At 35.2% G+C, this 17,889-nt stretch overlaps 1 protein-coding gene across 1 annotated transcript; it reads left to right on the forward strand.

Moving 5' to 3' along the window:
* Positions 1-930: 930 nt before the first annotated feature.
* LOC104600387 (cystic fibrosis transmembrane conductance regulator) lies at positions 931-5,087 on the forward strand. Its single transcript, XM_010263303.3, has 3 exons — positions 931-1,216; positions 2,215-2,388; positions 4,682-5,087. The coding sequence occupies exons 1-3, from the start codon at positions 1,151-1,153 to the stop codon at positions 4,889-4,891; spliced, it is 450 nt and encodes a 149-aa protein (XP_010261605.1). The 5' UTR covers positions 931-1,150; the 3' UTR covers positions 4,892-5,087.
* Positions 5,088-17,889: the final 12,802 nt, after the last annotated feature.

The raw sequence follows: 17,889 nt of genomic DNA on the forward strand, positions 1-17,889 counted from the left end.
ATGTCGTGTCTGGTATTTATCTACATTGGGCGGTTGTTACTGGTTCGGATTAGCTGAATGCGATGGCTGTACTACCAATGATAATATTCATGTCAGTCACAAATTCATGGCTCCACTTAGGGCTGTTCACGGGTCGGGTTGGGTCGGTTTACTGAGATTTTTCCAACTGACCCGACCTGGTTGGGTTACCTGAAATTGAAACCAAAACCGACCCTATGTTAAGCAAAACCGACCTGGTCAGTTTGAGTCAGGTTGGGTCGATTTCGGCTCTAAGTTCAACCATGGTAATAAATTGAAATTTCAAAATTTTGATTCTTGAGAGTGAAATTGTATTAGATATTGTGCTTGAGTTGAGGGGCTAAGGGGGGTGGACCATGTTAGAATAGAAGTTATCAAGAAAATAGAAAGTCAAACTGTATCAGAGAAAGAAGACTGAAATTTGTATATTTCAAGAAACCTTATAATCTAAGTAAAAAATGACACCTAATTCTAATTGTAATTGGTTGCTTATTTGGTGTAAAAGACCATAGAAAATAGGATCCTTTGATTCTTTTCTTTAAACTTTTCCAAAATCTTACAATACTTGCCATTAATATCATTCCTAACTAAAAGACTAAAAATTAAGTTAGGTTGTAACTAGGATAGAGATAACTTAGTTAAGTAGGAAGTAAGTGAGTTGTAACCGATTGGATTGGGTCTTCTTATGAACAGCCCTAGCTCCACCGTAAAATGGTTACATTCCATGTATTTTAAAACATTATCATTGGTTACACAGCCCGATTGTTAGTTCCTTTTGCTTTAGATTTACGTTCACCTATGGGAGAGTTAAATTTGGGTTGTATTGCGTGGATTCTTCTCATGGCCCAATCGTCGTTTTCAGGCTTCTCACAGCTTTTTCAACCATGTCAAATATAATAACTTCACACGTAGAGAGAAGAAAATACAAACAGAACCCGACAGGCCAATCATCCTTATCATCTCTCCTGCACTCGGAAGCCAGAAGGAAGGTATAGAAGAATCTGTCTTGTTTTCTTCTTTCTTTGCCCAGAGAGAGAGAGAGAGAGAGAAGGGGGGAGGGGGAGGGACAGGAAGACAGATTCGTTGGAAGAAAGGCGAGAATACAAGACCAGCAAAATTGAGAAGAAAAAAAATGGTGGGTCTCTTTTCACGACTCTCTGGAAGCCGAAACAGCCATCGACGGACACAAAGCTCAGTCGTAAGCATTCCACCTCTTAATTGTATTTGGTAGGAAGCTTTTTCTTGTTATTTCTTCTCTTTATCCTTAATTGCTTGACTTGCTTAATAGTTTCCGGTTTTTGGGTGTTTGGTATTTTGCATTTTTCTCCTTTGATGATTTCCTGTAAGTTGATTGTTAATATTTTTAAGTTTTTTGTTCGTTTTAGTTTTACCTATTTCATTTGTTCGTCTCGATTTTTCTGTTTCGTGTTAGGCTGTTGAGATGTTTGTATCTGATCCATTGTCAGTTTTCTGGTGCTTCTTCTTGAATTAGTTTAACCTTTCCTCTTGTCCGAAATTTTTAGAAGCGGACTTGATTCTTCCTGATTTATAGGGTGTTATAAATAGCAGCTGTGGATTTGACTTTGATTTTGGTCCCAGACTATTGGGCCTTTGGATTATCTTTATTGCGATCCGATCTTTTCCTTGTTTTTCCTCTCAATTTTCTGAAGCTCTGTTGGTTTCTCATCAAATTTATGGGGTGTCTCAATAGGATTGACTTCTCCTACATTTAAGCTAGACTTCTTTGGATCTCACTTCCTTTTTTAGGTTGGTTTTCGTTAATAGTTTATTTCTTCTCTCTTTCTTGTGTAATATTTGATCTTTCTAATTTGTTCCTAGATTTCTGGATACATCATATACTGTCATGTGTTTTTGTTGGCTGTTTTTTTTTGACTGGTTCCCCATCGTTTGGATATGTTTTATTTATCCTTGTTTTATAAATTCCTTAGGCCCTTGACACCAATTGTAACTTCGCATTAATCCTCTCCTATCTTCACTGATAATTGAGTCTATGATGATCCGGACTTTCTGGTTCTTTTTTGTCTAGTATTATCCATTGAGCTAACCTCTTATTAATTTTCTGGTGGCGTTTTGAGGAATCACTTTTCATTTACAGTTGATCCATACCCAACACCTCTAGTTAATTTTATGATACTCATTTATTTATAAATGAAAGTGGTTGGATTTATTGTGCAGGATCAGAGGGAGGTATTGCCACCAAATGCTGAGGCTGCAGGGGTTGCATCATCAGCAGCTGCTGCTCATGGGATTGAAGTGGCAGTAGAGTTTAAGCCAGTTGAGCACCCAATTGAGCCTCTCAACAATGATCGACCAGTAAAATGCCCACTACCAGAACCTTCTATTCTTAATGTAAGCCCAAATCATATTAACAAAAATAAGACACTTTATATCTTCTTGCTTAAATAAAGTAGCTTTGGAAATGAAGAATAATCGCATGGTTATCTACCTTGAACTTGTTGATATGACATGCTTTATTTGGCATATATTTGGAGTTACAGATTTTTTCTTTGATGACTGAACAGGTTATGCCTAGTAGCCATTGTAGTAATTAGGACTTTTACTTATTCCATACTGTATGGGTGTGAACAATTTTCATCTTTGCATTCTTGTGTATGTCAGCCACTTATATGTCATTGTTAATTTGTATCCTAACTATATTCACCTGACCATCCAGGGTTTAGAATTAGTTTTTTATTTTCCATAACCATAATAAGTTTCCAACATCTTCTATGTTTTATTACCTCTTGTTGACTAGATTGTTCATTATTTATTCATTTTCTTTCTTTTTTGATTTGCTTTTGCATTACATCTCATATAATTAAAATAACATCCACCAGAGGAATACTTTAACATTGGCTTATGTTGTTTCCTAACTTGCATGGGTGATGTGCAAGGAGATGGAAGAAACTTTTTTTATTTTATTTTATTGTGCATCTCCCTGGAAAGGTTGAAGTTAGTTCCCTTCCTTCCTTTCTTTGGTAAAAGTTTGATGGAGAAGTTCGTTACTTGGTTGCTTAATTTTTTGGTGGTTTTGTTGTCCATTTGGTTCAAAAGTTGTCTAGTTTAGAAGTTTTCTGTGCCTCGGTTATAAGGTTTTGGATGAAACACATGATATGGATATTCACAAGGAGATGATGAGAAAGGAGTGTAAGCATTCTGAAAAATTGGGGAAAACAAAGTTGTTAAATATCAGCTTCTTCCATAAAGAAAGGACTGTGGGAATTGACAAAGTAAGTAATTCTGTAGGACTTCAAGTCAGGGGTGGTTACCAATGTCAGAGAGCATATTACAAGCTCTGGGATAATAAACTCATTTTTTATTTTACACTTTTCATGTATTTCAGTCCTTACTATGGGAGTGTCGGTGATGTTACAAAATCTCCAACCTCATTGACATTTGTTTGCTCATTGATGAAGAGAAATGAGGGCCGGGGGGGGGGGGAGCTCATCTCTTTCATTTAGACATATTAGTTTGATTAGAAACTTGAAGAGATAGCAGGGAAAGAAGGGAATGTGAAAAGTGAAAATGATACTAGTCTTGTTATGCACAGATGGCGTCCTATTCTTTTATTGAAGTCATCTGAGGTGTACATATAGTTTTCCGTTGAAATTTGTTGTAGAGCTTAGAAGTTATCTTCTTATATTAAAGATGAGCAAATTAATGTGATAAGAAACCTCGTTAGGCTTCTATTTCTTGTGGATCATAGGCTTGGAGGCAGTATGATCGCAGCCACATTGACTAAATAGGAAATCCAAATTGATGAAAGATCCTAGAACCATATTAACCCATGCATGTCATTCGTGACTGTAGTGCTTTACCTCTGCATTTGATCTCAAAACAAAACTCCTCTTTATTCCTGAACTTACTAGATACAAATTCCAACAAAAGGTAACCAAGGGCAGATTGTTTTTCTGTACAATCCATCCTATCCAATGATTGCTGACCCATTGCCCATTAAAAGAAAAATCCCTTGTTCAGCCATCCAAGTTAATTTGGATGAAAGAAAAGGTGAGAAGGTGGGAACAAAGAAAATCTTTTATGTTAAGAAAAATGAAGATGCATAGCCCCCCAGCCATTCTTTCCCCTTCTCTTCCATTCCCTTTCCTTTCCTTTTCTTTTCTTTTCTTTCTTTTTCTTTCCGTTCCCTTCCCTTCCCTTTATCTTCTTTTTTCTTTTTTTTTGTCTTTTTATATGAGTTGTGCATGAGGCGTACGCCTCAGAGGTGTCAACACCTCTGGCATACACCTCAGGGCGTTTTGGGGGCACCTTGCCTGGAGGTGCCTCCAGGTGCTCACCTCCCACACCTTTTAAAACACTGCTTTCAACAGACTTTTATTTTACCCAATTGAAGGTTTTCTTATTTGTAACCTTGCATACAGAGATCATTTAATAGAGGATATGACCATTGATAGAATGGTGAAGGGAATAAGTGTTGCTGACTGACGCCAAATAGTTGGATAGGGCTTTATTGAAGTAAGATACCATTTGTTTACAAATAACTTTGGTAGTTTCCATTTTGGTCCCAGGGATCATCTTTATACATTGATAGATCCCATAAACGTCTTGGGGATGGGATTCAAATCAGGTAAAAATTATTCTCATCCTCTTGAAGTTCTAATGTACAGTGCCTTGATTTTTTTAGGATGGAAGAATATGGAAGGAGCGCGTGTCTGCAAATGTGTGGAGGAAGGCGGACTTGCCAGTTATGAAAGAAGGGTCACATCTTGAACCTAAAGTGGCTGGAAGAAAGCAAAGACCACCCCAGTCTAATCGCACGATTCTACCATCCCTTAGTGCTCCAGAGCACAATATCATCCAACTTCTGGAAGAATGTAATGCATCTGTTGATTGAAACGACCTATTGCTAGTGTTTATATGGAGTGATCATAGTTGTGATTGTTTTTGGAATCTATGCTTCATAATGTTTTCCATGTATCTATTTTTCATTTCTTGGCTATGAATTGGCTTGTAAATTTTATTAAACAAAGAAAGACCATATATAGTCTCAAAGCATTGGGAAATTGAATAGTATATCTGTATTTAAATAACTGCAGTCGTTCTATGTGGCATGTAGTCAGTTCAGGGTTGCATCTCCTATTCAATATGATTTCACTGTGGATCAAGATGAGAAATTCCAAGGCTATATACACAGCCTAAGATTCAAATCTCAATTGCAGACTTGCAGTAACTTACTTGGATAATATTTAGAGGATATAAACCATCATCCCTGAATTTCAAATTAGAGCACAACAAAATGGTTAAAAAGTACCCATGAGAGTCTTGAATCGAACTATTTTAGGGGGTGAATTGTGAAGGCTTTAGAAAATGCGTCTTTAAGACTTAAGCCTAATTTTTTCCTTCATGCATGCGAGTAGCTCAGCCTCTGTTTTTTCTTTCTTTGTCTGTCTTTGTTATTTTTTTTTAACAAATTTTCTTTAGACTGTATTCAAAGCAAGGTTTAAAAAACTAAAAAACCATTTTGGCCACCGATTCCCGAGTCAAATGGTCCAACCATCTGGTTTGAATGGATGGCCCATTCTCATTAAAAAAAGAATAATTAATATAAAAAGGTCAAAAAACCTTTGTCTAGGTTGACAGTTTGACTGCCCCGGTCAGCAGGTTGCTGATCAAATCAACGTTTTTTTTTTGGCTTGGGAACGATTTTAGGGTGAAACTGAACCGGTTGCTTGGACGGTTCCCGGATCAACCGGTCCGATAATCTAGTCCCGTCTTGTTTTAAAAAGGGTTAATAGCAGATAAGAGCAACTTTTTGCCCTTAATACAATAAAAAATACTATTTTTATATAATAACCGAAACTGGGTATTTTTTTTTTTTGGAAAATATCAAACAAGGGCAGTGTCACTGTTGATCATCTTCCTCTACCTCTATGTAAGTCCTCCGGCGATGGCCTACCAACCTACCCTCTAATTGGGTGGTTGATTTCCTTCTACAAGAACCGTTACCGTCTCTTAGACTGGTACACGGACCTCCTCACAGAATCCCTGATGCAGACAATCGTGGTACGTCGTTTCAGTGCAAGATGGACAGTCATCATGGTGAACCCTTCACTGACATCTTGAGAGACATGCTCGGCTGTGGTATATTCAACTTGCTCGTCTGGCGCGCTTAGCGCAAGTTAGCAAGCCATGAGTTTAGTACCAAGTCACTGCGGGAATTCATCGGGAAGACGTTGGAGGAAGTAGTGACAGATCACTTGACACCGGTACTTGTGTTTGCAATGGAAACCAGCCAAGTAGTAGACCTACAGGACTTGTTAAGGAGGTTTGCCTTCGACACAGTGTGCATGGTGTCGCTGGGAATCGATCCTGGTTGCTTGGATTCTTTGCTTCACGTATAGGTTCTGGCCGGAGCTTTCGACATAGCCTCCGAGATAAGCGCCAGGTGTGCATCTGCTCCCGTCTTCGCTGTTGAAGATCAAGTTCCTGGTGTTTCAAGCCGGACGCAAGGTGTGACTGAGAAAAGAGATGGCTTTTGTTGAGATGAAGTATGTGATGGATTCGCTACTGAAGCAGTTTGAGTTCAAATGGATTGGAGGAGCCTGCTTTTGAAGGTCTTGGTCTGGCTGAGAGGTCATCACTCGATTTAGACTTATCGACGGCAAACATTAACAGAAAAGCCACCCCAATACGAAGATGAATGTCCTTATTTGATATTTTTCAAAAAAAAGATATCTCATTTCAATTATTATATAAAAAATATTATTTTTATTAATATTATGGGCAAAAAGTTGCCCTTAACGGCTAGAAACCCTTTTTAAAACCATGATTCAAAGTATGTTAATCATCTAAATCCCATCTTGAGATACTACAACTTCATTCAAATTTAACAGAAAATTTTAGCCACCATAAAAGAGAAAAACTGTAGTAACATATACGCAGAACCTTTTATAGAAACACTCATCCATGGCTTCTATTGCCCATACTCTGACAGCTTGGAGTGAGTGGGCCAAGGTTGAGGTAATGATAAGGAAGATTCCTTCACCTACCGCATTGTCCCCTCCACAGTTTTGCACTCAAATAGCCTTTCTCTGTGTGGTAATGTTGGGTGGGGTTGGCATTCATTTATAACACCAATGGCCTAACTTTGAGCAAGTAAAGCTTGGAGCTGACGGAAAAATCATTTTTAGCCTCCTGTATTGTTGATTGCTGGGCTTGTGGTTGAATGGTGCGTTTGGCTAATATCCGTGGATGTAAGTAGTAATGATTCAGTTAGCAGATCAACTTTACTAAAACAACCATGAATTGTGTTGAATGGGTTGGGTGCCCTGAGCCATGCCTCTATTCCAAAGATCACAGACTCCATGATCTTTTGAGATGAGCATAGACCAGGATACTGAGTTGGGCAAAAACTGAATCCAATGGACCCACCAACCTTGTTCAAATTTCAAGTGTTGGGTAGCAAGGTAGGAATTGGGATCTGCTCTTCAAAGAGCCTGCTTCACACCGTTCTTACAACTGTATTCAACCTTGTATTGAGAACATCTCCTCATGAATAATAAATACAAACTAGGGAGATGTTTCTGATGTATGACTAAGACATGCTATGAGATCGGTGTGAGGCACGCTTTATAAGGAGCAGATCCAGTCTCGTAAAGTAGCGCTAATAATGTACTAGGGCACAGTGTACACCTTAACCTGATTTAAAGGCTGGGAGAGATTAGGTTGAGGTACAATGATGCAATTATATGTTTCTTCATTTCTTACCACATTGCTGGTTTAAATTTGTTGGTTGTATGTGCTACTATTTCTTAAACCATTTATTTATCTTCCCCATCCCCGTTTAGGGCTTCTCTTGAACGATTAATATTTAGGGTTGTATGTGATGCTATTTTGGTTATATGCTTCATTTCTACTTTTCCTCTTGTTTGTTGTTTTCATGGATTGTAGCTTCTTCTTGTATTATGAGAAAGATATGGAGTCTCTGTTTAGAATCTGTTATAGTGGTCTTGATATAAGTCATAAGACATACAAAACCCTTGTATAGGCATTGTCTAGGCCTCTGTAGGTAGGATAACCGAGGTCTTTGTGTTTGGGTGCTATCTTTGTTAGGTCTTGTTCTTGCAATTTCAAGCCCACTTAAAGTTTGTTTTGTTGGAGTGGCTTGTGCGATCTGCTTTGTCTATGTTTTCTGCTTTTTATATATGTTTTGTATATTTTGTTTTCTTTTCTAATAAATTTATCTTGCCTTATTCATAATAATAATAATAATAATAATAATAATAAAATAATAATAATAATATCTCAATTCTTCATCAATTTATAAACCAACTTTAGCTTATAATCAAACAATGAAGATTATAAGCTAATCATCAGGATGGGGACCAAGCTAAATTGAACTAGACAATTAAGATTGAAGTTGTGGAAGTTTACTCAGTTTGATAAACTACTCATAATTTGACATGCTTTACATGCTTAGACGAAAAAAAATATGATTGAAGATTTAAATAACCCAATGAATGTTCATAACAAAAAATCACCCAATGCAATCAACTTTAAAGCTCATCAACTACTAAGGCCAAGTTTGGGAGTGCTTAATAATAAGTGCTTATATGAATAAGAACTTATTTTGGGAAATAAGCTCAAAATAAGTGCTTATTGAAGAAGCCTAAAAGTTCAACTTCTTTTAAGTGCTTATTCAAAATGTTGATTCCAAAGTTGTCCCTAGTTAGATTTCAAAATGCCACTTATGCCCTTCAATTGTCTAAAAACATAGGGTTAGGCTCTTCGATACTTTCTTCTCCATCATCTTTTCCAACCAATGGCAGAATTGCAACTTAACCGATTAACCAAGTAAGGTATCACCTCTTTTCTTTTTTTTTTCCTCATTTGTTCATTCTCGAATAATCAACTTGACTAGTTTCAATAGTTCCATATCCATTGTGACCCAAATCATCAACTAAGCACTTATTCTTAGGACCTTTGAACTAAATTGGCCTGAAATTAAAGAATTGCTAGAGCATCTTTATGTTCTTGATGCCTACATCGACAACTTGAAATTTATCATTGAATCAACATACCATAATCCTCAGTCATGGTATCTAATTCATGTTCTGAACAAAACATTGTCCTCCTATCCTCCTAAAACAGTACAAAAATTTACAGAAACTGTTAAGAAATTGAAAATGCTTACTAACACCCTAAAAAATGCCATAAGAAAACCATTATTTTCTTATCCAATAATTTGATAATTTATAATTATTCCAATTCCAATAATTGCCATTAATTAAAATAATTTTCAATAATTTCGTAATTTCATAATATGGTAATTTCAGCAATTTCTTATTAAACAATGACAATTACTGGCAATTTTTATTGATAATTAAATAATAATAACACTAATTTTAAAACTGAAATGATCATTATTTTACTTTCAACTTCTTTTTATCTATTTTCATTAAGGGTAATTATGAGAAAATCAGTAATAATAACGAGAATTATTGAATAATAATAATTTTTATTAAATAATAATAGTAATTATAATAATTTCGAAAATGATAGTTACATAATAATAACAATTATAATTATCCAGTAGAAATTGTTGATAATTTCAACTTTATTGGAAATTATTGATAATTCAAAAATAATAATGATTTTTAAAATAACTTTTGTTATTCAATAATTTGTTAAAATTAATTTTTATTCAATGATTTGTTATTTCAGAAACTTGATAAATGTGGAAAATTGAGTAATTACAGTAATTTTGTTATTCAATAATTTGATAATTTTGAAATTATTGAGGTTATTAATAGTCAAAATTATAGATAATTATTTTTAATAATGACTAATATATTGATAATAACAACTACTGAAATTATCAAATTATTGAATAACAAAATAATTATCAATCATTATTATGGAATTATCAATATTTTTTGTAATAATTGTAAACCATTTTAAAAATTACTATTATTATTTTTTAACTATTAATAACCTCAATAATTTTGATATTAAAAATAATTTCAAAATTTTTAAATTATCAAATTATATCCTAGCATTTCTTTTACATCATAGTCTCCATAGTGCCGCATCACGTATACATTGCCATGAATTTTTTTTGCCTTCTATTATCTCTTATGAATTATTTTTTTCCTCTAATTGGTTTCGGCAATTGGAAAACATTATATAATTGATTTAACATAAAAGAACCAAACACTAAAACTATAATTAAATAAAATGAAAGAGCAAAGCCCTTGTTCTAATCATAATTTGAAAGATAAACAAGAGTAAGAGAAAAAAGCAAAAGGAGCAAAGCTCATCTTATGACTCTTTTGACTTTGAGTTTAGTTGACGAAACCTAAAATTATTAGACCTCCCATATGAAAGCACCAAAGCGAGGCACAAGGTGATCTAAAAAAATTGTCCTATCATCTAGGCGAGGACAAGGGCTCAGATATTAGCTAATATTTCTGATCATGGACAAAAATTCAAATACAAAATGGATATATCACCGAGTCAATAGCCATGAATTAGTCCTCGACATCTCATCTTCGAATTCTAATTGAAGATTGATCACAAGCATTAATGATATTGATTCTCTTATATATTATCTATAACTCATCATGGCTTTTTCACATTTCTCTTAAACACACCATACAATACAAACTTTATCACACCAAAAAAAAAAGAGAATTTAAAGTTGAAGCCTTTAACTTTGAGCGATTGATATAAAGGGTAAATTTGAAAAATAAATCAATTTCAGAAAAGAGATTGGAAGGGATTGGGGTAAGTATTCATATGTAGAGAATACATGGAAAATAAACATTTTGGTCAAAGTAATTGTATGGGTATTTTAGACATTTTTGTGCCTCTATTTTAGAGGATTCTAACAGAGGATGTCTGCTTGTAACTATGTCTGGAAGTTCAAGGGAAATGATTGAAATTACCAAACTTCAGTGGAAGTTTCAACAACCAGAAATTTCAAGGGAAATTTCAGCAATTTACCCTATATTTTATTAACAAAATAAAGGGTTGTTTACTAAAGCACCCCCTATAGTTTCATGAATTTACTAAAATCTACCATATATATAATTTGAGTTTTACTAAAACATCCCTTATAGTTTGCAATCATTTTATCTAATTGACCTTCCATTGGATGAAAGTGGAAATGACAGTTTTAACACTAGCATCTAGTCAAGTAAATTTAATCAAAAGAAACTAAAAATAAAAATGCCATATTTACCCCTAGTAAGATGCACACAATCACTCAGTTTAGGGGTACTTTCAAAAAAAAATCATGATCCCCTAGAACATTTTCCACTTTGTTTAGGTGATCATGTTATTATTTTCAGATTATAAACAAATAGTCATTAATGAAAGGTGGGTTAAGTAAATAGGTTGCAAATTATACGGGGTGTTTCAGTAAAGTAAAAACTATAGGGTATGCTTAAATGTATCCTTAAAATTATAGGGGATGTTCTAGTAAATGACCCCAAAATAAAATTATATACCATCAACAAGATAAACGAAAAACAATTATGAAACTTTAGTGCATAAATTTACAAATTTTATTTAAACCAATTTTGTCAATGGATCAAATTTGAATTGAGTTCATCTATAAAAAAATCGAAATTGAGTAATGTCAGAACAGATAAGGATGAAAACATATTCAAAGTCATCCTTACTGGATCGAAAGGGATATCATTTGTATCACTAAAAGCCTTGGGTGAATTTAAATATTAGGGTTTAGGGTTCATGATTTGTTGAAGTTTTAGGGTATTTTAGTAATTTTATAGGATAAATGGTTGGACCAGGATTCTGTTTGTCTGGCTTGGATTTCTAGTTTATTTTTTTATGGTATAGATTGATAGGGTCTGAGGGGTGCAAGGTCTCAAGGAAATGGGCCAATGAGACTGCCCAAAACAGAATCTTTTCATTAATGGGAAAATGATGGTATTTTTTTAATGCAAAATGACAGGATAGAGTTTTTGAGGTCCTTCGATTGATTAGTAGGGCCTGATTGGTCTAAATATGCTTTGAGAATAGAATCTTGATTTTATGGATGGGCAAATAGATGATTTTTAGGCTGAAAGTTAGTGGGTAAGTGTTTCATGATGTTTGGAGGTCAATGATGATGTATGATGAATTTGAAGTTGGATCAAAGGGACAAATTTGGGGTTTGAAGGTGCCAACCAATAAAGAGTGTTAAAATGAAATCTAGGTCTGATGATAGGTTAAATGGTGGATATTAGAAATAGAAATTTGCGGGGGAGTGTATGAAGGCATGCGAGATCTGATGGAAAAAATGGATCTTTGATTGAGCAAGTAAAGTGGGAGATCTAATGACTCGAAGCATCCTAGGTCAAATTAGACTAGGTAATCTAAGGTCTTGGAATGGAATTTGTGATCGTTCATGGGTTAAATGGAGGGATCTTATCATGTAATTTGGTAGGTTATTCAAGTATGTGTTTTTGGGTCTATCAACAAAATTTAATTATTTGTATGAGTGTGTCAATGGATGGTAGAGGTGGATTCGAGCCAAGCCGAATACTTATCTATTTGAGCTCAGCTTGCACGAATAGTATCAAGTTTAAGCTTGAGCTCGGTTCATAGCTCGCAAGTTCGAGCTCGGCTCAGCTCAAGCTTGACTATAAGCCAAGTTTTTTTGAAAAATAAAAATTATATGTATAGAATTATTCTTTTTTTTAGACAAAAAAATTAAGAATTATAAAAATATTTAATATTATATATACAAAAAATAATTATAAAAATTATTTACTATTATACATGAAAAATAAAAATATTATTGTATATAATAAAAAATATTTATTATATATATACATGAAAAATAAAATATTATAATAATAAAAATTATTTATTTGATACTAGGCTTGCAAGCCTTACAACAAGCTTTACTGGGCTTGAGCTCGACTCGATTAGCAAACGAGCCTATATATTGGGCTCGAATGGCTCGTGAAAGGCTCAGCTCGTGGCCACCCCTATTCTTGTGTCAACACCCTTCCACACAGGCACTGAATGATAAAACATTAAAACTGTTTATAATCATAACAAATTCCATTAATGATATTAATAAAATTAATCTAGAATCATGTTTTAAATCCACGAATACGACTGGACTAGAACATGATATCGATCATCACAATTCTTGTAAAATATTTTCCTTAAACAACTAGCAGGGAATTGGTGATTGGATAATTTGCTTGCTATTCTGATATGATTTATTTACTAAGTCAATATATTTTAAAAAATGCATATAAGTACAAGAGTATTTTCAATCTAATCAAAACATATACTAACAATAAAAACAAAACTTAAAATTGGGAATAATTGACATATATAAAGAAGAAAAGATGGCTAAAGACCAAAAAAAAAAAGAAGACAAACAAAAATATACCTATTACAATCTCTTGTTTTTTTTCTTATTTGATTTATATTGTTCTTCATCATGGTTTTGAACCTTAAATGTGCAATTATATTTCTACTAATGAATACTTCAAAGTGTATTAACCATTTCCATGTTTTTAGAAAATTTTCTTGATTTTTTAGATTTTCCAAATATCTTAGCAAAATTAACAAAAGATCCCCAAATTTTTTCCAACTCTGCATGATATTGAAATTACAAACTATGACCCCAACAATTGATTGCTTACACTTATTTTTCGTCTCATTCATCCTTTGAGAATCAAAACCTAACTAACTATTATATCTTGAAAGGAGGCTGAAGATCTTTATTTAAAATCATAACAACTAAAATGGTTTAAAAATGGAAAATTACTTAAACTACCCCAACTGTTTAGCTAATTAACAAACGAAACCCTTATTATTTAACTATTGTCCTAAACCATTCCTACCGTTTCTAATATTTGACTAGTTTTACCCTTGCCATTAACATTTGTTAATGTCCCATCAAAATCCGTACACATGTGACACCACGTGACGCATAATTTTTTTAAAACCCAATATTACCCTCTTCATTTTTAATATCAAATCCGAGAGATACTTTGTAAGAAAATCCACCTCTTTTGTTTGAAAGTTCTAAAACTACTCAGAGACTGGTTTAGAGGTTGACGATTCCATGTTAGTTGACAAAATCCAACTCAGAGATTTAGCGGGTCACTCGCTTGAATTAGGGTTAGTATTCTCCCATGCACTGCCTTAGTCCTTGTCACTGGCGATCGCTCAAAACTCGGAGAAAGTTGTGGAACCACAGTCCAGTTGGAATCATCTAAGAAGGTTATGGATACATTTGGACAGAGAACGTTGATTTACAGAGGGTTACAAGACATAGGTGGACGGGAATATATATTAGGAGAATACCTGAATTGGTTGCAGTTAGTTGTATCTGTTGCGATCAAATTAGTTATACTCCGTTGCGATGAAGGATCTGGAATGCCACGTCAGACTCCTTGTAATAAATGCATATATATGTGATAAGTTTATTACAATAGACAAGTTCTTTTTGTCATTTCTCTGCTACCAATTTACATGGTATCAGAGCCCTAGGTTCTCACTGAAACCTCTGATTCTTAACTTGAGTTCCTTTCCTGGTTCTTGATTTGAATTCTCTTCCGTCAACGACTAGAATGGTCATGAATGGAAGCGGAAACATTGTGGTCGCCGTCACTGATCAGATCTCCTCTTTTATTGATCAAAATTCACCGTTCTATCTTCATCTTTCTAACAGCCCTGGTACAGTGTTTGTCTCTTGTTTTTTGAATGGGGACAATTATACAACTTGGAGAAGAGCCATGACTAATGCTCTCAGTGCCAAGAACAAGATTGGTTTCGTGAGTGGAATGATTCAGAAGCCAGATCCGGCGAAGCAAGCAAACTTGCTCGCCTAGTCAAAGTGTAATTCCATGGTGGTGTCATGGATCTTCAATGCTTTAGCTAAAGACCTCATGTTACTCAAGCAAGAAAATCTTCCTATCTCTGTTTACTTCTCAAAACTCAAGGCAATTTGGGATGGATTATTAGCCTACATTGCTGGACTATCATGTACCTGTGGACTGTGTACTTATGGAGTTCAGAAAGATTTTGTTATAGAATGGGAAAGAGATAAAGTGTATCAATTCTTGCTCGACCTGAATAAGAAATTTAACAACATCAGATCGAGCATTCTAAGTATGGACCCTCTACTGAGCATCAGTAGGATTTATGCATTCTTATCACAAGAAGAAAGACATCAATCCTTAATCGCTCAACATGGTCCGGCTATGGAAGCCGCTGCTTTTCATGTGGCAGGTCTAAGATTCAACTCGAAAGGAGGAAAAAGAAAGGTCCACGGTTCATTGTAAACACTGCAAGAAACAGGGTCATAGTAAGGATTGCTGCTTTGAATTGTTTGAGTATCCACCGAATTGGGGAACTCGATCAAAGTCCTCAACCAAGAACGGCACTGGCAATCAAAAAAAAAAATGTTGCTGGCACAAGCTCAGTCCAAGCATCTTCTCCAATTTCTAGCTTATCCATGGAACAGTATCAACAGTCTATCCGATCTACTGAATAATGACAAACATACTTTCTCATCCAACTTCGTTGGTAAGGTCACTACCTCTTCTTGGCTTTTGGATAGTGGGGCCTCAGATCATATGGTTCTTGCTAACTTTGAGTTTGCTACTGCATCTATTACATTGGCATCAACACTTAAACTGATTAAGTTTTCAAATGGAACATTGTTACCGGTTCAGTTAGTCACAAAGTAACATAACAATGTCTTTGGATTTGGTATTAAAGGATGTATTGTCCATTCTAGGGTTTTAGTGCAACGTCATATCTGTTGGTAAACTTACCAAAGACCTGAATTGTACTGTGTTTGTTCTTTCCTACTTTCTGCGCTCTTTAGGACCTGACATCCAAGAAGCTGATTGGTGTGGGCCTAATGCATGATGGACTGTATCACTTCGCTTCCCTTCCACCATCATTCTCTTTGTACAGTACCCATACTAATGATCCATGTGTGTGGCATTCAAGGTTGGGCCATGCTTCTTATGAGAAACTCACTTTTATTCCTGAATTGCACATTATTGTACCTAATAATGATTGTTGTGACACGTCTTTCCTTTCACATAAGTCATACCGGATCTAATGCACAGTTTACACTCATACATTGTGATATTTGGAGAGGTTATCGTACCCCATCCCATTTTGGAGTTCATTACTTCTTAACAATTGTAGATGATTGTACTCGAGCTACATGGGTGTATTTGTTACGATACACATCAAATGCTTGTTCTTTTCTTGTAATGTTTTATGAAATGATCAAAACATGGTTCAATGCTCAAGTTAAATATATCCGTTCGGACAACGGGTTTGAATTCCTTTCTGGACATGTGGATATCTCATTGAGTTTTGGGTTCTGCTTCCATGACAACGTCAGAACATGTAGGAGCCGCCACTCATCATGAATTGGAACAAGGGAGTGATGGGTCTCCCTTGTTAAATAAAACGCATTGACTCCAAAACTGATATTAGGTGAGATTCTAGGTAGTCAAGGGAGGGAGAGGGAAGGTGTTAACCACCCATCTCCCATTCTTGTACTATGAATGCCAAAAAAAAAAAGAAAAAAAAAACAGTAAGAAAAAGAATAAAAGTAAAGGTATAAGAGTATTCCTCCAACTCCGATGACGGTTGTACCATGAGGGGGATATCTTCTCACGAGAGCCAATCTCCTCCTCTTCTTATTTCTGGGCATGGGTGACTCTTAGAGGAGTAAAGGGGTGGTTGAATACACGACCACCCCTCCTTTATCCGAAGTCTTCCATGCTCCTACTCATGGAGAGGAGGGAGATAGACTTCTCATGAAATCTATCCCATGGTCATCCCTTTAACATGGATTGAAGTGGGTCAAACATTACAAAGGCTAAATAAACAAGTAAATAAACGGGGACTAGCAACGCCAATAAATAAACACACCTAGCTCTATGACCAAAAGACTAGAGAAGAACTTAGAGTTTAACACACATGGATTCAAGAGTAAGCTTCCTAAACAACAGCCTAATCGACTTTCCCCAACATTACATAAAGGAGAAAAAAAATTCTATACCTACATCCAGTCAAGTGTCATTAGTTAATTACCGAAGTTGAACTAAAGGAAACCAGAACAACAATAAGAAAAAATGGATTTAAAACTGTTTTTTTTTTTTTTTTTAAATGATCTCTATAACAAAAGAGACATGAAGGAAAAAGAAAAAGAAAACACAAAAAAAGACCTAAAAAGGGATTAGATGATTGTGGCTAATCTTAAGCCAATGAGGGGAGATTACCTTTGTATGGCTTTTTCTTATGGCCAAGGGTGAAGATGTTAGGAGTTCTGATGGACAATGTGATAAAAACTCCTTGTTTCTTGCATCACACAGCCTCCCATTCCTTGCACTTGCATCTGCCATGGAACATCATGGTGGAGCGTTGTCTCTACCCTTTTAGGCTTAACTTTGGATGAAGAAGGTGAAGGGGAAGGAGTGTAGAGAGATGGCCGGTTTCAATGGGTATGAAACAACCTTGAAATTATTTTTTGTGTTTTCTTTGTTTTCATTAAAAAAGACTAGGGAGAAAGAAAAAAGTTAGAATGGAGGATTAGGGAGAGTGGTGTATTTTTGGTTGAAAAAGAAGGGGAGAGTAAATGAAGTGAAGAGCATTTGGTTGAAGATGGGTGAGTCTCGAATCTTGGGGAGGAGAGCTTTAGAGAGGGACCATAGTTCTTTTTAAGTGAAGTGGACTTCTAATTTTGGTCAAGGAAAAGCAATTTGGTTGGAAGCTAGCTACAATGGATTCAAAGGAGGAGGGGAACACTTAGAGACCTTTTGGGTTATTAGGAGCCTTCCATATGGTCTCATACGAATGGAGTCTTCCGTCTTTTCTTTTTCCAAAAAA

Source organism: Nelumbo nucifera, chromosome 1, assembly GCF_055504915.1.
Source record: "Nelumbo nucifera cultivar China Antique chromosome 1, China Antique-T2T, whole genome shotgun sequence".
Lineage (NCBI taxonomy): Eukaryota > Viridiplantae > Streptophyta > Magnoliopsida > Proteales > Nelumbonaceae > Nelumbo > Nelumbo nucifera.